This window comes from Microcaecilia unicolor, chromosome 3 (genome assembly GCF_901765095.1).
Source record: "Microcaecilia unicolor chromosome 3, aMicUni1.1, whole genome shotgun sequence".
NCBI classification, from domain to species: domain Eukaryota; kingdom Metazoa; phylum Chordata; class Amphibia; order Gymnophiona; family Siphonopidae; genus Microcaecilia; species Microcaecilia unicolor.
The window spans coordinates 9418044-9444074 of record NC_044033.1 but is presented as its reverse complement, the minus strand read 5'-3'; the positions used below and the strand labels follow the sequence as shown (position 1 = coordinate 9444074).

At 42.5% G+C, this 26031-nt stretch overlaps 1 protein-coding gene across 1 annotated transcript in view; it reads right to left on the bottom strand.

Moving 5' to 3' along the window:
* CMTR1 (cap methyltransferase 1) overlaps positions 1-26031 on the bottom strand; it is a gene marked incomplete at its 3' end in the record, with an annotated part of 151237 nt that overhangs the window by 29411 nt on the left and 95795 nt on the right. Inside the window, 3 exon segments of the mRNA XM_030195764.1 lie at positions 11420-11552; positions 18380-18476; positions 18635-18753. Of these exon segments, the coding sequence (XP_030051624.1) occupies positions 11420-11552; positions 18380-18476; positions 18635-18753 (349 nt within the window).

The following is a 26031-nucleotide window of genomic DNA, read 5'->3' as shown; positions in this document are numbered from 1 at the left end:
GGAACTCGGAGGGAGGGACGACGGCCCTGGACCTCGGAGGAAGGGGGAACACTGGAACTGGGTGGGGGGGGGGGGGGGGCCCAGGCACACACACTCTCTCTCTCACAGACACACACTTGTAAATTCACTCTCTCTCTCTCATACAGTCACTCTCACACACTCTCTCTCAAACATACACACTCCGAGGAAAACCTTGCTAGCGCCCGTTTCATTTGTGTCTGGAACGGGCCTTTTCTACTAGTTAACAATAATAAGGAGGAATATAACAATGAACTGTAGGTGTATCTATAAATAGATGGAAATACATACATACATAAAGATATGTATAGAGGTTATCTCCTTGGAAATCAAACCCAAATATAGAAAATAAGGGGATATCAAATAAAGAGCATCTATGCATCCGAGTGTAGAAAAAGACTTCAATATTATTATTGAGGAAAAGGCCTCGAGAAGCCCCCAGCCTAAGTATTAGCTTTGGGGACTGGACTTCCTCATCATCGGCCAAAAACCTCTTTTCTTTATGACTTGTCTGTTGTAACTTGTCTGTTATAATAGGTTAGTTAGCAAAATTACTTAGCTTTCATAAATTGTTTTTGCTTGTGGGGGGTCTTTCTTGCACCACTACTCTCGGATGCATAGATGCTCTTTATTTGATATCCCCTTATTTTCTACATTTGAATACATACATACATTCAGAAATACCACCCTTCACTCCTCTCTGGAGGAGGCGGCTGCAGAAGGGTGTATGGAAGGAAGGTAGGCAGGGTGGGTTGGGAGGAGGGATTGGGTGGCTGGTTTGAGATGAGTAGGTGTTTGAGGATTTGTCTTATGTATAGTTTCTTGGAATGGGGTAGATAGGTGGCACCGTTTTCTTTGGGGTATTATTTCTGAGGGATGTTTGTATAGTTCTCTTTATATCTATATTGTTGTTTCTTTTTTTGTTTGTTGCCTGAAATAAATATTTAAAGTAGAAAAAAAATATCACCAAGTAAGAATGTACAAAATGTGAAAAAAAACCCAAAACAAGGACCAACTCGGAAAAAAACACAACACAGAAAAGGGAAGATTAATTTCATGGTAGTGCATCACAGATGAAAGTTAATTTTTCCCTAAAATTGTACTGTTTTTGTTTCATTTATTTATGGCATTTGTATCCCACAATATTCCCGCCAGGAGGCAGGCTCAATGTGGCGTACAATAGTCTATTAAGCAAAACAATAGTACGAAATACAGTATTCAAAGTCATAAGAGGGAGAGAGAAACAACTGAGGGAGGAAAGGGAGAGAGGAGGGGTAATGATATGTCGCTGAGATAGCCGTGGTTCAGAAGGATGCGGTGCCAAGCGGGCTTTTGGCGTATGCTCTGCCAAATAGGAAGGTCTTGAGTCGCCTCTTGGTCTGATGATCTGGAGTGAATTTGACCTCTTGGGGCAGCCCGTTCCACAATTGAGTACTGAGATAGGGGAAAGAGGAAGCATAGACGGTCTTATATTTGAGGCCACTAAAAGCTGAGTAGTGGAGATTGAGGAATGAACGAGCTGACTTGCGGGAGTTCCTGAGCGGCATTAATGAACTTCTTTCAAATTTCCATTTCTAGCTGCTCTGACTTTTCAATTCTTTTCCACACTTTTTAAGTTGCAACAGTCTTTCTTGATGACACACCAAAATAATGAAACAAACATGTAGGTACAGAAATCGTCTAGAGTAAAGCACAACAAGAAAGAAGCAAGCTGCAAACTGTCATCAAATTCTCCCCCCCCCCCAAAAAAAAAAAAAAAAAACCTCCCTCTCCCCCCTCACCTCCTGCCCCTCTCCTTCCCATGCCCTACCCTCCCAAAGTCCATCAAATCAACATCCAGATGAATACCACTGATTACAGGGAGCGCCAAAGAGTACAACCAGCAAACTAGAAACATTCAACTCTGAAACCTCATGTAAGAACAGATATATCCATGTTAGTCACACTTTTTAAGTGTAGAATCTTTTTTCAAAATGTTGTTCTCTCTCATATATGAATATACAAAATCAATATTTTAGGGTAGACATTGAGCCGGCAGGCAGTCTGTGGTTTTTAAGCCACTTATAGCCACAGGATAAATTAACCCCAGACACTCAATGCCAGGCCATGTCTGGGCTCTAGCATTGGATATCTGGGTACGTGTGCTCAACTAGAAGTTAACTGGGCACCAACCAATATTCAGACTGGTGCCTGGTTAGCTCAGCAGATAAAGTTAAGAGGGCCTTTTTGCTATTCTAACTTTATCTTTACTTAGAGGCAGATGCAGCAACCAAACGTAAAAAAATCTAAATCGTTAAAGTCCCTAACGATTTTTAAAAAATGAAGAATGCACCAAAAAAAAAGTCACACATGCTCAGATCGGTATTGAAATGTACAATGTATCAAAGAATCACAATACACATCGGTAATCGGCCCCTAAATCATGCGCAGAGCAGCCAAGCGTTTTGCTGCCTGCTCTGCGCATGCTGCAAACGTCAAAACAAACAAACAAAAAAGCCACAACACATACACGTGGTTACCCGGTCAGCAAAATACAAAAACAAAGGATCAGCAGGGGGCAAGGGCGCTCGTCCGGAGCGTCCTGTATGGATGGCCTTGCCCCCCCCCCCCCCCCCGCCGCTTCCCCCCCCCCCCCCCCACACACACGAGAAAGCGAAATTCTAGCAGCCCCGGTCCCCCTCCCTTCCTGTTCTTCTGCTTTGCAAAAGCTAACTCCGCCTCCCGTCATTCTTCCGCCCCCGTGCCCTGCCCCCGCTGACGGGAGGCGGAGTTAGCTTTTGCAAAGCAGAAGAACAGGAAGGGAGGGGGACCGGGGCTGCTAGAATTTCGCTTTCTCGTGTGGGGGGGGGGGGGGGGGAAGTGGCGGACAGTGGGGAGCAGGGGGGGGGGCATGGCCGTCCATACAGGACGCTCCTGATGAGCGCCCTTGCCCCCTCCCGATCCTTTTTTAATTTTTTTTATTTGATGTGTTTTCTGACACCTTTTCTTTAAGCTTAAACACAGCTCTTTTGGACATATGTAATGCTACGTCCTTTGGACCAATCACAGCGCTTTTAGCTCTGCTAATGCGCTGGGATTGGCTCAAAGTTTGTTTATTTTTTCACGTTACGATTTTTCCTGGCACAGAGCTCTCCTAACGAGAGGTCCAGACCTCTCGTTAGATTTCCTGCCTTTTTCCTGCGTAAAGGCAATCGGAAAAGGTTAGTGCATCATGTTTCAATGGGGTTTTTACACTAATTGCTCATCTCCATTCCATTTTCGTTAGCTGCTAGCTTCCTCGGTAAAAGCCCTTTGATGCATGCAACGGATCAAAATTTCCTCGTTGGAGAGTCATTAAAGGCTCATTAAGCTTAAGTGCATCTGCCTCTTAGCTAAGTAGTCTGAATATCCCCACTAACTGGTTAAGTAGCTGCTGGGCGGGATGAGGCAATAGTCAACGGTACGACCAATTTAAGTGTCACAGAATAATGCCAGCTCAGCAAGGTTTCACTAGGTAGGAGCCTCTCATGCCAGGTTAAACCCTTTTGAAGAGGTCAGTCATCCAGCTCTATGTCATAGACTAAGTCATTCACATCATACTTAGATACACACATCAGGGTCAGTGCCGGGATAGAGTCTGTTTAATGCATTTGTGAGAGACATTGTTGAAGGGTTAGAAGGAAAAGTTTCTCTTTTTGAAAATGACACGAAGATGCCCAATAGAGTGGATACCCTGGAGGAAGTAGAAACTATGAGAAGAAATCTCTAAAAACTAGAAGAATGGTCAAGAGTCTGGCAGATAATTTTAATACGAAGAAGAGCAGAATGATACGCTTAATGTGAGCAAGTGCAAAATGATGCATGTGGGGAAGAGGAACCCAAATTATAGCTACGTCATGCAAGGTTCCACGTTAGGAGTCACCGACCAAGAAAGAGATCTAGGTGTCTTCGTTGATATGTTGAAACTTTCCGCACAGTGTGCTGCGGCGGCTAAGAAAGAAAATAGAATTTTAGGTATTATTAGGAAAGGAATGGAAAACAAAAATGAGGGCGTTATAAAGTCTTTGTATCGCTCCATGGTGCGACCGCACCTCGAATATTGTGTTCAATTCTGGTCGCCGCATCTCAAAAAAGATATAGTGGAATTAGAAAAGGTGAAGAGAAGGGCGACGAAAAAGATAAAGGGGATGGGATGACTTCCCTATGAGGAAAGGCTAAAGCAGCCAGGGCTCTTCAGCTTGGAGAGAAGACAGCTGAGGGGAGTTATGATAGAGGTATATAAAATAATGAGTGCAGTGGAACGGGTAGACGTGAAGCGTCTGTGTACGCTTTCCAAAAATACTAGGACTAGGGGGCATGCCATAAAGCTACAAAGTAGCAAATTTAAAATGAATCGGAGAAAATCTTCACTCAACATCTAATTGAACTCTGGAATTCGTTGCCAGAGAATGTGGTAGCTTAGCAGAGTTTTAGAAAGGTTGGACGGCTTCCTAAAGTAAAAGTCCACAGACCATTATTAAATTGGACTTGGGGAAAATCCACAATTTCTGGGATAAACGGCATAAAATGTTTTGTACTTTTTTGGGATCTTGCCAGGTATTTGTGACCTGCATTGGCCATTGTTGGAAACAGGATGCTGGGCTTGATGGACCTTTGGTCTGTCCCAGTATGGAAGTACTTATGTACTTATGTATTTATGATACACTTGGGCTGCAAAAATCCAAAGGAGATGTATAGGATAGGAGATGAGAGATTGATAAGCACAGCTCAGGCGAGGGACCTTGGGGAGATGGTGTCTGAGGATCTCAAGGTGATGAAACAATACAACAAGGTGGTGGCCACGGCCAGAAGGATGCTAGGCTGCATAGAGAGGGGTATAACCAGTGGAAGAAAGGAGGTGTTAATGTCCCTATACAAGTCATTGGTGAGGTCCCACTTGGAGTATTGTGTTCAGTTTTGGAGGCCGTATCTTGCTAAGGATGTAAAAAGACTTGAAGCGGTTCAGAAAAAAAGCAACAAAACTGGTATGGGGCTTGTGTAGCAAAACACATGAGAAGAGATTTGATGACCTGAACATGTATACTGCGCAGGAAAGGAGAAACAGGGGCAATACGATATAGACAGTCAAATATTTATTAATCTACAAACAAACCTTTTCCAGAGACGGGAAGATGGTAGAACTAGAGAACATGAATTGAGGTTGAAGGGGGCCCGACTCAGGAGTAATAACAGGAAGTACTTTTTCACCGAGAGGGTGGTAGACACCTGGAATACCCTCCCACGGGAGATGGTGGAGATGAAAATGGTAACGGAATTCAAAAATGCTTGGGATAAACACAAAGGAATCCTATTTAGAAGAAATGAATCCAAAGAAGCTTAGCAGTGATTAGGTGGCAACATCAGTAATTTGGAAGCAAAGCCAGTGCTTGGCAGACTTCTACGGTCTGTGCCCTGATCGTGGCTGAACAGATTTGAATGGGCTGGAGTGGGGCTTTTCAGGGGCTTCTATGACAACTTCAGTAGTTTTAGAACAAGCACAGTGCCAGGCAAACTTCTATGGTGTGTGCCCTGAAAATGGCAAGGACAAATCAAGACAAAACAAAGAGAGAGGACAAATCAAGATCAGGTATGCATATGAAATATCACATAATACCTTATGCTAGGAATGTAACTTGTTAGGCAGACTGGATGGACCGTACAGGTATTTATTTGCTATCATCTACTATGTTATATACTATTGTTTGGATGAGGACAGACTAAATTCCATGTTATGGCATTTCATATCTCCTCAATAAATGTGACTGATGAGAAAAATTTCCATAGAGTACACATGATGTATATGAAGTTCCTTCATACACATTCATTTGTGGATATTCTGAAAACCTGACTGGGTGGGAGTTGACCAGGACAAATTTGGTAACCCCTAGTCAGTAAATTCCTTCCTAAATAGCAGATGGATTTGAGACACTAAATTGCAAAGCAGAGAAGAACAGATTACTTTTCTTTCAACATTCAAGCCATGAGAGAAAGAAGTTGAAAGTTAGAGTGAAGCAGTACTCCTTGATTCTGCAAAATTGGAGTTGGAAAGCTCTCCATGTTGACAAGTCCTTCAACAGATAGATCCTAGAGGAATGAAAATCAGATCTCTCTTGGTCCTTTGTGAGTTTTATTATGTTTGTTCCTACCAGAAATCCTTGAACTTCTACCATGCCCACTGAGGAAGCAGAGGATTAAGTAGGACATCCTACTACAGGAATTGCCTGCAGGACAAGACCAGATGGTCAGTCCATCGATCTTCTAGACATATGTGGCGCCATGGCGGGACTTGGCCTCATGAACAATAGTGTGGCACAATGGGTCCGCTACACAGTCAGCCTCCCCCACAGACTTAGACACTGCATTGCCACCACACAAGCAAACCTTTTAGCAACTGAGAATTCCTAGGACTTCCATCAGGCCCACTGAGAAAGTGGAGGATCGAGCAGGACAGCATGCCACTGAGATTACCAACAGGCAAAGACCAACTGAGCAGTCCACCAAAAGACGACCACAAGACGTCATCACCCATAGAAGAGCAAACCAGGGACCTTTACCAGAGGCTCCAAGCTGCCTCCAGGCGACGAACCAGTCAGCACTGCTCTAAGACAGTACAAACTGTCCTCCCCTCACCCCCACCTTCCAAAGCATGCGAAGAAACCCCACTGACACTGCCATCACCAAGGACTGAGTAGAACAACCACATCTGGCCGAAACCCCTAACAAGGAAAGACCAGCCGAACCAATGAAGCAATTTTCCGAGAGGCGACCGTGAGACCATTGAGAAGAGTGTAGACCAATCCCCCCCCCCCCCCCCCCCCAAAAAAAAAAAAAATAAATTCCAGATTCCAATAAAAAAAACCATGCAGTTTGGCTGATCCCTAAGAACCACTGGATGCTTACTCCATCTCTCAATAGCTTGTAAAGATGACACAGAATTGAACTAAAAAAAAAAAAGATGACTCAGTAAAATCAATCCTGCTGCTGAAGCAATCAACAACAAAACTGAGAAACCAATTGAATCACATGATCAGAGGACCTGCCACTTATCTCGTGTAAAACAATACAAGCAACCCTAAAAGATCACAGGCCCTAACAATAAAAAAGTTCTCTTCAGCCCACTAGACGCATGCCCAAACTATATCATGAAAACACCCCCCAACCAATAAGCTGAAGACCTTACATCCCATCTTAACTTTATGTTTGGCGAAGGAAAATTCCCAATGGATAAGGGAAACATCCTACTTACACCTATCCCAAAATATCTCAAGAAAAAAACCAATGATATCACAAACTACAGACTAGTTGCACAATACTATTAATGACCAAGATGATGGAAGTTATGGTAGCCAAACAACTAATTGACTACATCAATCATTTCTCAATACTACATGAATCTCAATCAGGCTTTAGAGCCAACCACAGCACTGAAACGGTCCTAATCTCATTACTGGCCAAATTCAAACAGGAAATTGCAAAAGGCAACAACATCCTACTACTCGTTCAACATGGTGGACCACCACATTCTTCTAAGAATACTAGACAAGTTAGGAATCAGAGAAAAAAATACTCTCCTGGATAAAAGGATTCCTGACCACCCAAACTTGGAAATTCCCCCCCCCCCCCCCCCCCCGGAAAATGGAATGTGGGGTAGTTCACCACTCTCTCCCCCATTTTATTCAACCTAATGATGATCCCACTAGCCAAGTCCCTATCAAACCAAAAGCTCAATCCGTTCCTATATGCCAATGACGATACAATTTACATCCATTTCAAAAACAATCCATCAGAAATCGACTCCGAAATCACAACCTGCTTGAACATCATGGAAGCTTGGGCATCTGCTTTCAACTAAAACTTAACAGAGAAAAAACTCATTGCCTTGTAATCTCGTCCCCGTACGCTACACAATTTAAACCAATCAATGCACTGGGTTCATCGCTCCCAATCTCAGACAACCTGAAAATCCTAGGCATCTTTAATGACTCCCTATCCGCTTCCATATACAGTTCAAACTCTTTTTACAAACTTTCAAGCGCATTCATTCTGCAGCTCCTCAGTATCTCTCCTCCCTCTCCATACATCCTTCCCTGGGAACTCCATTCGTCAGGTAAGCCTCTCTTATCTGTACCCGTTCTCCTCCACTGCCAGCTCCAGGCTCGGTTCCTTTTATCTTTCTGCACCATATAGAAGGAATAGATGTCCTGAGTCAGTACATGTCTCTGTTGTATTCAAATCTAAGCTAAAACCCCACCTTTATAAGGCTTTTTAACTTTTAACCCCCTGAGGATCACGTGATGTGTTGAAGAGAGCGGAGGTGGTACAACTCTCCTCCTAGGCCGAACCCTCCCTGCCGACTAGAACGATTAAAATTACATTCCAAACGAATAAAAATTCAAAACGCGAAGATTGCGCGAGTGCATGGACAACTTTGTTACTCGCCTTGTTTCGAAGATGCCGCCGAAAACTGTAAAGAAAGATGTGGCCTCGCACGGAGGAAAATAAGATGGCGACAGATCCGCCGACAGAAACGCCTGCTACGTTGTTCACCACGCTGCAACTGGAACAAATAACTGCGGCGGTGAAACAAGCGCTGGACCCACAGCTACAACTTTTAACCCCCTATTCACCTTTTCAGTACCCATTCCCACAATAAATAACTCCATAATCCCTTATTTGTCGTTTGTCAGCCTTGAATAGGTTGAGCAGGGACTGTCTCATACGTTGTCGAGTCACTGGTCCTTGTCGAGAATGCTCCAATTGCCTCGCCATATTTGTCCCTTGCCCAGTTTTTGCCCTCGGTCCATTTCTAAAAATCCCTCTGGGTTCCCTGATGAAGTACTTCTCCTTCTCCTCCACTGGAGTCTGAATCACATGAATAATTCAAAAACGGAGCTAGTTTGGAACGGAAGGCTCTTACTTGTTTATTCAGCCATGAATCCCTCTCATCTCGAGTACATTTCTTATCATAATCAGCCAATGTTTGTTTCAATTTTCCTCCTGCACCAGAATTTCTTCCTTCAACGCCACCGTTTCCACAAAGCCATCAAAAGTCAGTGGCACACTTGTTTAAAATAGGGGAAAGGGAAAGTGGGACTTGATATACTGCCTTTCTGAGGTTTTTGCAACTACATTCAAAGCGGTTTACATATGTTCAGGTACTTATTGTGTACCAGCGGTCCATAAAGGTTTGGGTTTTTTGAACTGAAGGTTTGTATAAAATGCTGGCAGCCATCTTTGTTCATTTAGTCTCCATAAAAGAGTATACAGGGTGTAAATGAGCGAGTGTTAAGGATTTGGGGATTTTGTATTTAAGGACATTTAGATTTAGATTGTTAAGTTAATGCATTTGTACTTTTCTGTGCATTTTGTATTGCAGACTAAATGAGTGCTTGTTGAAACAATAATGCAGAGCTGTTACTGACTCAAAACATGATCGCACTGGTTGGTTTTCGGAAATATAATAGAAGCAGCTGGCATGATCAGATGAGTGCTAATACGATAAAGTTTTTTGCATTCATTGTTTTACAAGGGATATATTCAGTGATGTACACGTAATTACGTAGTACGTAGTAATGGTCTATGGACTTTTCGTTTAGGTAGCCATCCAAACCTTTTTTTAAACCCCGCTAAGCTAACTGCTTTTACCACATTCTCTGGCAACAAATTCCACAGTTTAATTACACGTTGAGTGAAGAAACATTTTCTCTGATTCATTTTAAATTTACTACTTTGTAGATTCATTGCGTGCTTCCTAGTCCTAGTATTTTTGGAAAGACTAAACAAGCAATTCACATCTACCCATTCCACTCCACTCATTTTTTTATAGACCTCTATCATATCTCCCTTCAGCCATCTTTTCTCCAAGCTGAAGTGCCCTAGCCACTATAGCCTTTCCTCACAGGGAAGTCGTCCCATCCCTTTTATCATTTTCATTGCCCTTCTCTGTACCTTTTCTAATTCCAATAAATCTTTTTTAAGATGCGGTGACCAGAATTGCACACAGTATATTCGAGGTGCGGTCGCACCATGGAGTGATACAAAGGCATTATTATGTTCTCATTTTTGTTTTTCCATTCCTTTCCTAATAATACCCAACATTCTATTTGTTTTCTTAGCTGCCGCCACACACTGAGCAGAGTTTCAACGTATCATCGACGACGAGTATCTAGGTAGGTGATTTTAATTCTGGAAGGCAACAGAGGAAGTCTCTATATACTTGAAGCCAGCCTCTTGCCTCGTATAGGATTATCCCAGAACTAGAAAGATACTTCTCTCCATTGATTAAAGAACCACTTGACTAATATGGAAATATCTGATATTTTTTAAAGAATATTGTTCACAGTATTGCTTCCTTTTGGATATTTGGTGTGTGTTTTAAAGGTAGCATAGGTGGGTGTCTGTCTCTTTACAAAATAGGCTCTCAGAACCATTCTGAGAAGTGCACAAATGACATGTTTCAATGCAGATGTAAACATTACATACATCTTTTAAAAGATACGCAAGTATACTGCAAATCCGCTCCAGTCCCACTCAAAATACTCCCTAGGAATCCATACACACAGCTCACGTAAAAGCAGACACTATCTTTCACTGCATTTCTGTACACTTTTAACAGCCATTTTCCACATGTAACAAAATGCTGTACACACAAAAAAGCCTTTATAACAATAACACAAGTAATATCTCCTTAATGTTTCCCTGTATTAAAACACATTCCTGTTACACCAAGCACATTAAAAATTTATATTAAAATAAAAATGTTTTTTAGAATCTACCCTCGGATAGAAGACAGATATCCATAAATGTTTCCATTCTGGGACAAACCAAAGGTCCATCAAGCCCAGCATCCTGTTTCCAACAGAGGCCAATCCAGGTCACAAGTACCTGGCAAGATCTCAGAACAGTAAAACTTGATTTTATGCTGCTTATCCCAGGAACAAATGGTGGATTTTTCCTAGTCCATCTTATTAATGGCTTAGGGACTCTTTTTCTAGGAACTTGTCCAAACCTTTTTTAAACCCTGCTAAGCTATCTGCTTTTACCACATTCTCTGGCAACAAATTCCAGAGTTTAATTACGCATTGAGTGAAGAAATATTTTCTCCCAATTGATTTAAATTTACTACTTAGAAGTTTCATTGCTTGACCCATAGACCTTGTATTTTTGGAAAGAATAAACAAGCGATTCACATCTATTTGTTCTACTCCACTTAGTATTTAAAATACTTTATTAAATAGTAGGATTCTAATAGAAAAGAAATGGCAAACAGTTGTTTCACTTAATTTAATATATGCTCTGTAGTGCGATGGTAAAGAAAAGCCCCTTCCTACTGTGTTTTTGAAACAAAAATTAAACAAGTATAAATTTCCTTTTTCAATCGTACCTTTCTGAGTTGGCAGGACGGCTGGTAACAGGTTTAAAAAGAGACACTCGCTCGAAACAGCAGTACAATAAATACACAAGGCCCACACTGAATGGCGTGAAGAGGTCAAACGTCTTACAGACAAAATGTCCTCCTGAATCCAAAGAATGGAGAGAGTCAAGTTGATACACAACAGCAAAATATAAACACACACACGCTGCTGGATACAGTAAAGAGGAACAAACAGTACACAGTTAGAAATCTGCATTCAATATTTTAAATTGAAAATAGGAAAAGCTCTTAATAAGCCAAAGGAATCATTTCAAAATTCTTATTTGAAGGCTATAAACGTGAAAATGAGAATGAAACTGTGGATGTTAAGTAAGTTGGGGACATTAATGAAAGATCAAATTTGCATGACTACATTGGATTCATCATTTGTTGTTGCTGATCGATGGACAGAATTCATATCTGTAAAAGTACTGATTCGATCTGTGATCCTACTGGAGCTGTGTCTGATCCTCAGATATATTGTGGGTATTATCAAAGGAAATCACCCCTATGATTCAGTATATATATAGTGAATATGTCTTTGCAAGAGGGAGTTTTTTTTCCCACTTCTTGTAAGCAAGAGACTGTAAAACCTCTGTTGAAAGGCTTGGGTATATTAAGGAACTGAGTAATTACCGGCCTCTTTCTGGTTTACTATTTGTTGGGAAGATTACTGAAACAGCAGTTTGGAAACAGCTTGATGAATTCATAAAGTTGAATAATGTTTTGGATTCATATCAATTCGGATTTCGGAAGGCACATAGAAGTCGAATCCCTGTTGGTCTCTACTGTTGATGTGATTAAGAGAAAGATAGAACTTGTTTCTGTTTGGTTTCACTAGATACCTCTGATGCCTTTATAATTAATTGATTTGATTAATTTAATTAATTGATTTGATTACTTTATTTTTTGTCTATTAGATTGTAAGCTCTTTGAGCAGGGACTGTCTTTCTTCTATGTTTGTGCAGCGCTGCGTACGCCTTGTAGCGCTATAGAAATGCTAAATAGTAATAGCAGGTGGGGGGGAAGAGGGGTTGGTGGTTGGGAGGCGAGGACAGTGGAGGGCAGACTTATACGGTCTGTGCCAGAGCCGGTGATGGGAGGCGGGACTGGTGGTTGGGAGGCGGGAAATACTGCTGGGCAGACTTGTACGGTCTGTGCCCTGAATAAGGCAGGTAGAAATCAAGGTAAGGTTTACACATATGAGTTTATCTTGTTGGGCAGACTGGATAGACCGTGCAGGTCTTTTTCTGCCGTCATCTACTATGTTACTATGTTAGTAGTAGTAGTAGTAATGCCTTTGATTCACTTGATTTAAGAGCTTCTGCTTGTTAAATTGAAACATTTAGGAATAAGTGGGCAGCTGATAAAGTGGTTCCAATCTCATTTGTCTGGAAGAACTCTGGTAGTGCAATGCTGGCTTTCAGGTTTCTGTCGTAGTCGTGGAGCGTGGTCTACTGCAGGGTTCAGCTCTATCGGCCTCTTTATTTAACATCTTTTTGGCACAGTTAGGTGCAGTGTTTGAATTTCTAGGTGTCTTTTACCGTTTATTATTATTATTATTATGACATTTGTATCCCATTATCCCAAACAAGCTCAGGTTCAACGTGGCTTATATTCAAGAAAAAGGTTGAAAATATACAATCAGATAATTATAACATTTCATATGCTGATGTCCAGTTTTCTTTTCCAGTAAAGGCTTCGGGTCATAGTTAAGCGAGGAATTGGATGACGATGAATGGTTTGCTTTTGAATATTGCTAAAGATCGAAGTAATGATTGTGGGAAGAAGTGAGCAAGATATGTGGCCTGATTGTGTGAACTTACGGGATAGATATATTGCTATGCAAAAAGAGATGAGGTTATTAGGAATTTATTTAGATAGTACACTCAATGTGAGTGTGCAGGTTTCTAAGGTAGTACAAACTGGTTTTATTCAGCTACACCTCTTCCACAGATTAAGCCCTACATTACCTGCATAATTATTATTATTGTTACATTTGTATCCCACATTTTCCCACCTATTTGCAGGCTCAATGTGCCTTACATATTACCGTTAACGGCGATAGCCGATTCCGGCATGAACAAATACATGGTGTGAATAATACAAAGTGATATTGTGGTGGGATGAAGTACATGTATGGTAGGTTGGATTGGGGGGTCTTAGAGAGGGAGAGGGGAGGAAGAGTCAGGTAATGTTCATTAAGGTCTTTGGTTTCATTATGACGTAGGTGTCCAGGTATTTTATGTTGAGACGGTGGGGTATGCTCTTCTGACCAGGTCTGTCTTTAGTGCTTTCCGGAAGTCTAGATGGTCGAGCGTAGTTTTTACTGCGTTTGGCAGTGCGTTCCATAGTTGTGCGCTTAAATAGGAAAAGCTGGTTGCGTAGATGGATTTGTATTTGAGTCCTTTGTTGCTTGGGTAGTGGAAGTTCAGGTATGATCGTGTAGATTTTCTGGTGTTTCTGGCTGGCAGGTCTTTGAGGTCTGTCATGTATCCCGGTGCCTCGCCGTAAATTATTTTGCGAACAGTCGTGCAGATTTGAAAGTGATGCGTTCTTTGATTGGTAGCCAATGCAGTTTTTCTCGTAGTGGTTTGGCGCTGTCAAAACGCGTTTTTCCAAATATTAGTCTGGCTGCTGTGTTTTGGGCGGTTTGAAGTTTCTTTATGACTTCAGAACTGTTGTGCAAAGTTTGATTATTGTCTCAGTTGGATTATTGCGATGTCCTCTGTCTTGGTTTATCATCTCCATGACTCAGGGCATTGCAAGTGGTACAGATGCTGCAGCATTTTATTGCTGATTTATCAAAATTTTCACATATATTACCAGTTCTTAGGAATTTGCATTGGCTACCCGGCATATTCAATATACATTGTTGGTCTTGGTTCATCAACCTATTTACGCCCAGTTCTTAGGAATTTGCATTGGCCACCCGGCATATTCAATATACATTGTTGGTCTTGGTTCATCAACCTATTTACGCCCAGTTCTTAGGAATTTGCATTGGCCACCCGGCATATTCAATATACATTGTTGGTCTTGGTTCATCAACCTATTTACGCCCAGTTCTTAGAAATTTGCATTGGCCACCCGGCATATTCAATATACATTGTTGGTCTTGGTTCATCAACCTATTTACGCCCAGTTCTTAGGAATTTGCATTGGCCACCCGGCATATTCAATATACATTATTGGTCTTGGTTCATCAACCTATTTACGCCCAGTTCTTAGGAATTTGCATTGGCCACCCGGCATATTCAATATACATTGTTGGTCTTGGTTCATCAACCTATTTACGCCCAGTTCTTAGAAATTTGCATTGGCCACCCGGCATATTCAATATACATTGTTGGTCTTGGTTCATCAACCTATTTACGCCCAGTTCTTAGGAATTTGCATTGGCCACCCAGCATATTCAATATACATTGTTGGTCTTGGTTCATCAACCTATTTACGCCCAGTTCTTAGAAATTTGCATTGGCCACCCGGCATATTCAATATACATTGTTGGTCTTGGTTCATCAACCTATTTACGCCCAGTTCTTAGGAATTTGCATTGGCCACCCAGCATATTCAATATACATTGTTGGTCTTGGTTCATCAACCTATTTACGCCCAGTTCTTAGAAATTTGCATTGGCCACCCGGCATATTCAATATACATTGTTGGTCTTGGTTCATCAACCTATTTATGCCGTTACCTCTTTGTAACATGTCCTCAAAGTGTACCATCCAAAAAGGAATTTAAGATCAGAAAACGCAATGCAGCCATCCTTAGATCCAGTGGCGCAGAAACGCTATGTGAAAACTAGAACTTCTTCCTTTCTTGTTGCCCTTAAGCAACTGTGGAACGCTCTTACAGGACACTTGCGGCTTTGAGTAATGTGATGAAATTTAAGAAACTTCTCACGGTTGTTTGTAGCTGCATTTTATTGAGTTTTTGGCATGTTATACCCTCTGATGCAACATGAATTGAACTGTGGTTTTGTATTAAAAACGTGTCTGTCTGTATGTATGTTCTTTTGTAAACCACTTTGTCAATTAAGTGGTATATAAGTTTTTAAAATAAATAAAATAAAGCACGTCTTAATTCTGTCTGGTCACAAAGGCAAACATGATGCTCAGCTTGAGAAACTTTTGGCACAATGTGCAAGACGATCACATGACCAGGGGTTATGAATCCACTGACAGATCATAAACACATTAATAAGACTGGGCTACAACAATATAGAGATGGGTGTCCTGCAAGTCCAATGAAGAAAGAAAAACTGTTTGACCTCTCCCCAGTCTGCAGAGATTCAGTCTTAAAATCTTTAAACATTGCAAACCTGTTCAGGTTCTTTTGAGATTCAGAATTTTACAAAATGCTCATGTTCTTCAGGACAATAAAACAGTTTGCATATGTACCTTTGACCCTCTCTCCCTGGTGCTTTTTGAACTTTATACTTAATTTCCAACTGTCTAGAGATTGACAATGCTGAGAAAGGCGATTGCCAGTTGGACAGTTTAAGGTCCTGGTGCACCTGGTGGACTGGTAAGATGATCGTCTGTTTGGCAGGAGCCATCGAAGATTTGAGCACAGCCAGGAAATCTATTGAGCTTACTGGTGTTAAGTTCCAGGAGGTTTTACAAATTTTCAGCAAGAAATGGGTGCAGGAAAATCCTCCTCTGTCTGTTCCTGGATGGACTTAGGGCATCTTTTTTTTTTTTTTTTGGGGGGGGGGGGGTGTTAGCAGCTGTGGTCTGAGGCTGCAGCTCTTCATCATGGTCCAAAACAGCATCCTAGGACTGAATAAATGGATAGGACACAGTTCGGAGAGGGGTCGCTGGAAGATTGTGAGAAGGCGCATACTAGCCTGACCTGGATTAGGGAAGTGAATCCAGCAGGTGAATGGAGGTGTAACATGTACAAGAAAGCTGAGGTGGCACCATGTAGGAATGTTCTGTAATACAGTGGAGGGCACTGATGGCTGTGTCCGATAGCTGTCCAGTGGGGATAAGCCATGAGTCTGAAGCTGAGGAATGGGAAGATGCGGCGAGTTGCTGGAACAGGACTGCACTATCCTGCATAAACCTCTGCAGCAGAGAGAAGAGGCAACTTCATCCTGCATGTGTGCAAAGGTTTGGACAAGTTCCTGGAGGAAAAGTATATAGTCTTCTATTGAGATAGACATGGGGAAAGCCACTGCTTGTCCCTGGGATCAGTAGCATGAATCCTGCTACTATATGGGATTCTTTCAGGTACTTGTCACCTGAACTGGCCACTGTCGGAAGCAGAATACTGAGCTAGATGGGCCAATGGTCTGAGCTATTCTTATGTTCTTACGTGTGGCAGGGATGAGGGCTGAAGAGTAAGAACAAGCATGGACACTGAAGGGTTAACTTTGGAGGGCAGAGCCTCTGTTGGGGGGAGGGGGAACACATCTGATGCAATCTTGGTAAGATGAGAGGGCTTCTAGTTCCATAAACTACATAAAGTCAAGTTTCATAATAAAGAAAATTACTGAAAGCAAGGCTCAAAAACTTAAAAAAAAAAACAACCCAGAAACCTTACTGGCTGCCAAATGTTTTCAAATTGCCAACTGTAAACAGAATATCAAAAATCCAACTAAGCCATCCTTCTAGCCCCTAGCCCCCTTCCCTTTTTTCTCCTATGCCCCTTCTTTTCACCTCCTTATACCTCTTTTCCTTTCTTTACCGTTCCACTTATACCTTCCTCCCTATATCTCCTCTTCTATCACCTCCTTCCTCTCTGTCTTCTTTGCCTCTTGCCTTCCATCTCTCCCTTGTTCCAGCTCCTGTCTTACCCCCCTCCCCCCAACATACACAATCTCTTCAATCTCTACTACAGCTATCCTTCTCCCCCAACCACAGGCCTTCCTGTCCCTTCTCAAAAACCTCTCCATACCCCTCCTCTGGCCCAGGCAGCCAAAGTTGCCAGGGCTACGGGTTTCTCCCCCAATTGGGCTCCTTTCCGCGGCCCACTGTGGCTTTTTCACGCCGCATGCGGATTGCGGGATTTTGGTCGGCATTTTTTTGCCCTGCCGCGATTTTTTCGCCGGCTGTGGTTTTTTCGCACGGCCACAGGTTGGCTGGTTTTCCCGCAGCCAATAGAAGCCCCACGGAGGCGGGCTTAATGACGTCATTTGTATGCAAATGGACTCATCAATATTTATTAATGATATCACTCATATGCAAATGACTTTATGCGGTTTTTGGGATGGTTTGGTGCTGGATTTGGGCGTGGAAATGTTTTTCCATCTGGCAACACTGCAGTCAGCTCCTGTGGCTTCTTAGGGAAGGTAGGTGAAAAAGGAGAACTGCAGTTTCTTGGAGTTGGACACATAGAAGAGGGAGAACTGCTTCTCTTCAAGGTGGGGAGGGATGCCAGGGTGGAGAGCAGGCTGGGTGTGGCAGGGAGAAAGGGAGGACTTCATGAAGCATGCTGGAGAATGTTGAGCAGACAGGCAAGCCTTTCCACAGCATCGCGTGGATGGTCAGTCCTAGTGGAGGGGAGTGAGAAGGATGCCTATGCAGGTCAAGGAGTGCATTTTTTTTTTTAAGCCCTGGCTGACTATAGAAATTAAGTTACTCTAAAGCATAAGAAACAGAGCAACTGAGATTTTGCACAATTTAAAAGCTAAAGCATAAAAGATGCACTGTCATGCCCAAAGTCATGTGTTAGTAGTAGAGTTGAGATTAGAACTCAATATGGTAAGCAGAGTGCTTAATTCCAGTCCTAACATTTAATTTCCACTGCCTGTCACTACCTTTCAACAATAGCCTAAAATGTCACTTAGTAAATGTAGTGGAGCTCCTGTACACCAGTTACATATGGCTCTACACGGTGCTAGAATGTGCTAGAAGAGATGAACTGACTAGGAAATTCAAAGGAAGGAGAAACAGTAAAAGAGGCATTGGGCGAACTCACCTGTCCGCACCACCGACAATCCCATGAGGAACTGGCAAAGCAATAGCTGCTTGCTAAGAATTTCTTGGAGGTTCTCCTGACCCTCCACAGAAAAACCCTGAACAAAACACACATCACCACACAGTTTAAGCAATTAGCTAAAAAAACACTCTATCAGAAACCAACATTACAGATTGAATAACTGCAACACTAAAAGCATTCAGACAATTAAACAGGAGGGAACAGGCAGCAAAGACAAGGAGGAAAAACACTTACCCCGTCAGCCATTAAAAAATGCACCCCCTTCCGTTCTGTGTTATCTAAAACAAAGTTGCGAAAGGCTGTGATGTTTTCTGGACGTGTAATATCTCCATCTCCATCGATCCCTCCCTCACCTGTCAGGAAGATTAGTTACAGCTACAATAATGCAACAGCTGTCACAGTTCCTCTGTGAAATACTGAAAGAACACTCCACGAAAAAACAGTAAATGAATCACTCCAAATCTGAAAAAATTGTTACAATCAATTTCAAAACCTCAAAAAATTCAAAATGATGGAGGAAAAGACCTTAAGCAATTCTTCACAGAGACATTACTTTTTAAAAAATTTATTTTCTAAAAAAGTTAATAAAATGCTAAAGATGAGAGCAGTGGCGTGTTTGAATGCTAAAGGAGACTATTGTTAAGTCAGCACATTTCAATCCCCTGAAGAAGCCTTGGTGAAACGGGACCCCACTGGGATTTTTCTGAATAAGATAAATGTGCGCTTTTTCTTGCATGCAAAAAGGGAATGAATTTTGAATAAAAGACTGAGAATATGCAGTACAAAATCTCTCTATATAAAACGCACCTCCAACGTTCTAATGAAGCCGGAAGCCTGAAGTAGTCTGTAGTTGTGTAGATCGCTGTTTGCCCATGAGTGTCTGTCCCGCCCTCGGCGTAACAACGTGATGATGTCGAGGGCGGAGCAATGACACTCACCGAATTGCATCGCTCACCCTATGCACGTCACACGCAACAGCTGACCAACCACAGGTGGGAGGGCAGGTGCACAGCGGCGAATCGATGCGGCAGGGGAGACAGCAGATTCACCGGGTGCCTGGAAGGGGGGGCACGGCCCAGGGAGAGAAGAGCATCAGTGGGGACAAGGGAAAATGGAGGATGGCTGGAGAGGGGCCACAGGAAAAACTAGAATCACTGGGTGTCTGGGGGGGGGGGGGGGACAGGGGAGAGAGGACAATCGGTGGGTGGCTGGAGGGGGGAGCCGGGGAGAGAGGAGAATCACTGGGTGGCTGGAGGGGGAACAGGGGACAGAGGAGACTCGCTGGGTGGCGGGAGGGGGGGGCAGGGGAGAGAACAGCATCCCTGGGTGGATAAGGGGGGGGGGGGGGCAAGAAAAAAGGATAATCGCTGGGTGGCTGCAGGGGGAGCAGGGGAGAGAGAATCGCTGGGTGGCTGCAGGGGGGGCAGGGGACAGAGCACACACACTCGCACCCAGCAGTCTCACTCTGTCACAAACACATTCACTCTCTCTCTCACACACACAGTCACTCTCACACATACACACTCCGACAAAAACCTCGCTAGCGCCCGTTTCATTTGTGTCAGAAATGGGCCTCATATACTAGTATAAAATAAATTAATAAAGTAATGAACTGATTCTATGGAGGTTTTTGGCCAATGATACATAGTAACATAGTAACATAGTAACACAGTAACATAGTAGATGACGGCAGAAAAAGACCTGCATGGTCCATCCAGTCTGACCTACAAGATAAACTCACATGTGCTACTTTTTGTGTATACCTTACCTTGATTTGTACCTATCCTTTTCAGTGCACAGGCTGTGTAAGTCTGCCCAGCACTATCCCCGCCTCCCAACCTCCAGCCATGCTTCCCACCACCGGTTGAGTTGGTTGTCTGTTGAGCACTGTGTCTCTGTAAAGAATCACTGAGTGCAGCAGACTATTGAGGTCTTTTCCTCCACAATTTTGGATTTTTTGAGCTTTTGAAATTGCTTCCAGTACTTTTGTGCTTATGACCCACAATTTTTGAGATTTTGACAGTTCCTCTGTACCCACACAGGATTACAGCTATTCTGTCTGAGAAACAAGCAGTTATTTCATACCAAAAACTCCAAGAAGTGTCCTAGTAGAGAGTAACTATTCCCAATACTCATAAACCTGAGCTGCTGAGTACAGCAACAGTACTGCTTTTGACCAGCTTTTCTTCAAAATTCTAGATTTAGAAATATAGGCCGGCTTGCTGGCTTAGGTGGCTAGTTGCATGCACTGCCACGTGGAAGGTCCCTGATCTGATCCCCGATCCAGGGCTGAAAAAAACACACAGCAAAACTCATTCTAAAAAGTCTGGAAATGAACATCATTAAAAAGGAGCCCACTAGTCTTTAGAGGGGTATGGACGAGAGGTACAGGCAAGCAACTTTGCTCTCCTGATAGTAACAGGTGTTCTCTGAGGACAGTAGGATGGAAGTCCTTACAAGTGGGTGACATCATCTGACGGAGCCTGGGCTGGAGAAATGTAAACAAAGCTGTCAAACTGCCAGAGCTTTCTAGAGCTTCTATATAAATTGTTCCTATGCAGTCCTCCTGCACTGGCATCATTGTACAGGGACACCTCAGTTCCATATATAGCAAATACTCCTAAGGAAGGCAGATGGGCAGGTAAGCAACTTCGTTTTCTCTGAAGGCCAAGCAGAATATATACTTCTCACTAGTGGGAAGCCCTAGCTAAAATCTGTCTTTTAATAGAAAAAGGGGACAAATGCAAAAACAGAATTCCAACAAGAAATAAACTGTAATTTTGGTGACATAGATTTTTTACGAACAAAGGCAACCTGAAAATAATTTTTAAAATAGGCCCTGGGGAATAGCTAAGGAACCAACAGCATATATATAATGGGAACATGATGCGTGGTATAGGGTCAGTTGGGATAAGTTGATGGTTAGTTAAACTCAAGGCAAGTAATGGCACATGTACAGAACAATTCCCAATTGAACGAAGCACCTACCAGGGTTGCCCCCTATCCCTGCTCTTATATGCATTGTACTTAGAGCCCCTCTACAATCTAATTGGGTGCCTTAAGGCAATGACAGATAAAGGGGGCAGTTCTATAACTGGGTGCCTGGATTCTAGAACTTCCTGGCTCCAACATTCCATTTACTAGTCCTATATAATAAAACGCACCTCCAACATTCTGAAACTGACTGCATGGCTGAGACATTCCTGCTCTCTGTATCCATCACGTACTTCCGGGTTCGTCACAAGCAGAAGTGACCAACCACAGTAACGCTCATACACCAGAGAGAGGGGGGGGGGGGCTGACACCAGAGAGGTATCTCTGTCACACACACACTCTCTCTCACTGTCACACACTGTCTCTCACACACTCTATGTCTCACACTGTATCACATTCACTCTCTATGTGTCACACAGTCACTCACACACTCTCTTCGTCTCATACACTCAGTCTCACAGAGTGTGTCTCACACACACTCTCTCTCTCGCACACACTGTATCTGTGTGAAACACACTCTCTCTCTCTCTCTCTCACACTGTGTCTCACATATGCACTTGCACACACTCTCATTCTCATACACACACCTCTCACAGACACACTCGCACCCAGAATCACACTCTCTCTCTCTCACACACACTCGCACATTCACTCTCTCTCACACACAGTCACTCTCACATACACTCTCTCAAACATACACACTCCGAGGAAAACCTTGCTAGCGCCTGTTTCATTTGTGTCAAAAATGGGCCTTTTTTACTAGTATTCTATAACTTTGCCTACAGTCAGGCTCACACACTGTGCGTTATCAGAAAGTTTTTCAACCTCCCATTTTTTGTTTGCTAATGCAAGCACTAGTATTTTTGAAGATATATTACTGCAATATTGTGTATTTAGGTCTTTTTAAGACTTCTATGAAAAAAGTTCAAACAATTCAGAATGCAACCATTCAGCTGAATTACGCAGTTTCAAAAGCTGATAACATTTCTCCGCTTTACACTCAACTGGTTACCAGTTCAGGCATGAACAGAGTTCAAACTCTGTATAACAATTTTTAAAATTTTTATTGGTTTTGCACTCTCTTATATGCAGTCTTTCATTAATTTTTCTAGAGGCAGAAACATTTATTTACTTTGCCATCAGTTTAAACTTTGCTTTCCCGCTGTTCAGAATGTTAAATCATTTAAACAATGGTCATCTTCCATGTTTTATCAGACTTTCAATATGGAATTCGCTGCTTGTTTCTCTCAGACTTGCCCACATGCTTTTCGTAGGAAAGTTCTGAAAACATACTTATTTAAAAAATTTGTTTTATAACAAGTTTAATTATTACATTGTTAAATACTGTGTTATTAAGATTTTAATGTGTAAGCTCTTAGGAATGCCTATCTCTTGTTATCCGCAATGAATTGCATAGGTGTTTACAGAATAGAAGTACTTTTAATATAATTAATTAATTATTATGAGATCCAAAGAACATATAACATTCTTATTCTGTAGTTTGAATATCCTTTCCTGGGTTGTCACCACTTTTTTGACTGGGGTTATCTAGTTCCACATTCTGACAGTCTCCCAGTATAGAAGCAACAGTCAATTTCCTCCCTGCTTGTTCATTGTTTAGGATGATTTTGCTGGACAGCTGTTTTCTGAAAGTCTTTAGAGCATTCCAGATCATCCTTCGCTCTAGGAAGTTTGAGAACACTAGAGGCACTGGATATAAAGACCTTCTATACGAGTTCTCCAGCCAAATTTGGGTGCATCCCCATGGTCAGGACAATTTGGGTTAGAGAAATCTGGCAAAATTTACATTTATATTTATTACTAGTAAAAGAGGCCCGTTTCTGGAGCAAATGAAACAGGCGCTAGCAAGGTTTTCCTCCCCAACACCCCCCCCCCCCTCTTCTCCCTCCCTATCTACCTACCAACCCCTTCGTCATTCTGACACCATTGCTCCGCACCTCCTGAACGCACCGTACGCCATTGCTCTGCCCTCGGTGTGTGACGCCATTGCTCCACCCTCGACGTCACGTTTGACGCGAGGGCGGGGCCCCGAGACTTGGTGATTTCGGTGGCTTCACCACCACAAACCCTTCGAACCCGTCTTGAAGGAAGTGACGGAAGTGACGACAGTGTCTTCAGAACGTTGAGGGTGAGTTTTATTATATAAGATATCTCTATATATAAAAGGCACCGCCAACGTTCTAAATGAAGCCTCCAGCCGGAAGTGTGAAGGGGGAGAGATATCCGGTTTCCCCATGAGTGTCTGCCCCGCCCTCGCTCTCTCTGTAACACAAACAGTGAAGGAAAACACAGCAAAGCACGAAATCAAATCGCTCTCTCTGTAACAGTGAAGGACTCAGAGGGGGGAGGGGAGAGAGGGCAGAAGCCCTCACTATCTCTGTAACACAAACACAGCACAGCAGGAAACTTAACACTGAAGGACTCGACTCACTACGAGGGGGGAGGGGACAGAGAGCAGAGGGGAAGGGAGAGAGGGCAGAGGGCAGGGACACACACACTCCCATATGCACACAGAAGAAAACCTTGCTAGCCCCTGTTTCATTTGCATCAGAAACTGGGCTTTTTTACTAGTTTCATTATAAACTCAAACCTACCAACAAAAAAAGTCCCACTCACAACCAGAGAGAAAAAAATTAAAGGAAAAGGGAAGGAAAAGCCTCAAAGAGCTCCAAGTCACCGAAGACCTATAGAGCTAGATAGATTGATCAAACAGATCTACTCTTCATCATTGGCAAAAACCTTCCATTTCAGGTGTATAGTCCCAGCATACAAGACCAAAAATCAAAAACATCCGCAAACAGTGTGAAATATCATCAAACATCTTCATCTCAAAAATAACAATAATATTCACTCAAACAGTTAACTAGATGCACACTTATCTTGTGAGAACCAGTTTCGTTCATTTCAAATGAGCCAGCTTCTTACTTCAGACGTTCACCGTGACCGACGATGGCCAGCGTTTCGCAGCTGCTGCATCAGGGTCGAGTCTTCTGGGGCTGTCAAGAAAACAAAACATCAGAAGAAATCAGGCTGTGTGTGCAACAGTAACACCAAAAACATTGCACTTACTTCCCTTAACAGCACGCGCACTTTGAGCCGCTAGCAGACGGCTCACAGCCATAAACAAAATGGCACTCTTTAAAGAAAAGATGACATCAGATGCCTATAAAAATGTCAGCCAATCAGTCTCTTCCAAAATGTCCTCAAACGAAATGGCACCATTCAATTCGGGAATTTAGACCCCCCTCCCCCCCACACCGTTTCCAAGGAGTTTAAATAAAAATCCACCTCTGTTCCTGCCTTAATGGAACTTTCGTACAATCACCTCCTCTCTCTAGAAGAGTGATCCACTGTAAGATAACACAGCACAGATCACTAAAACTATGCCAGATGAAGTGGGGCATGTGAATGCAGTAAAAACTGATCTGCTCACTAATAAGCAATATGATTTGAGGACCAAAACAACATGCAAGTCTGACTATGTAGTGTATTGCCTGATCTGTCCATGCAGTAAATCATATGTTGGACAATAAGATTGACTGAACACAGAAGTTCTCTGCAGACACGTGGGCTGGGGACTACCAGTGGCAGTCCACTGTTCCCAAGCTAACCTTATTTTTAGTGACCCACGTTGTGTTATCTTACAGTGGATCGCTCCTCTAGAAAGGGGAGGGGATTGTAGGAAAGTTCTATTAAGGCAGGAACAGAGGTGGATTTTTATTTCAAACTCCTTGGAACCGGAAAGAGACTGATGGCTGAAATTTTTATTGGCATCTGACATCATCTTTTCTTTATGCCTGTGAGCCGTCTGCTAGAAGCATGGAGTGTGAGTGCTGTTAAGAGAAGGAAGTGCAATGATGTTTTTGGTGTTACTGTTGCACACGTAGCCTGATTTCTTTTGATGTTTTGTTTTCTTGACAGCCAAAGAAGACTTGACCCTGATGCTGCAGCCAGAAAATTGATATTTGCAAAATGCTGGCCAACGTCGGTCATGGAGGATGTCTGAATTAAGAAGCTGGTTCATTTGAGACGAACGAAACTGGTTCTGACAAGATAAGTGTGCATCTAGTTAACTGTTGGAATATTATTTTGAGATGAAGATGTTTAACATTTTTTGACACTGTTTGGGGCGTTTTTCATTTTTGGTCTTGAATGCTGGGACTATACACCTGAAATGGAAGGTGTTTGCCAATGATGAAGAGTAGGTCTGTTTGTTTGATCAATCTAGCTCTTTAGGTCTTCGTTGACTTGGAGCTCTGAGGCTTTTCCTTCCTTTTTATTTTAATTTTTTTCTCTCTGGTTTTGAGTGGGACTTTTTTTGTTGATTATTTATTATATTTGCCATATATTCTTTCAACTTAAACAATGTGGTTTACAAAAGACTACAAAATAAAATTACAAATATGAACAATAATTCTATTGGGACAGGAAGGAGAAAACAGCAATAAGGACAAAGCAAACAAGATGGACAGACATTAGGCCACCAATGCCAACCACAACTTCCCTGACCATAGCTTCACAGAACCATCAGCTCTGAATGCCACGGTGAAGAAGTATGTTTCGAGGTTGGCTTTAAATGTCTTCAAGAGGACTCTGTCTATAATTAAGTTTTATTT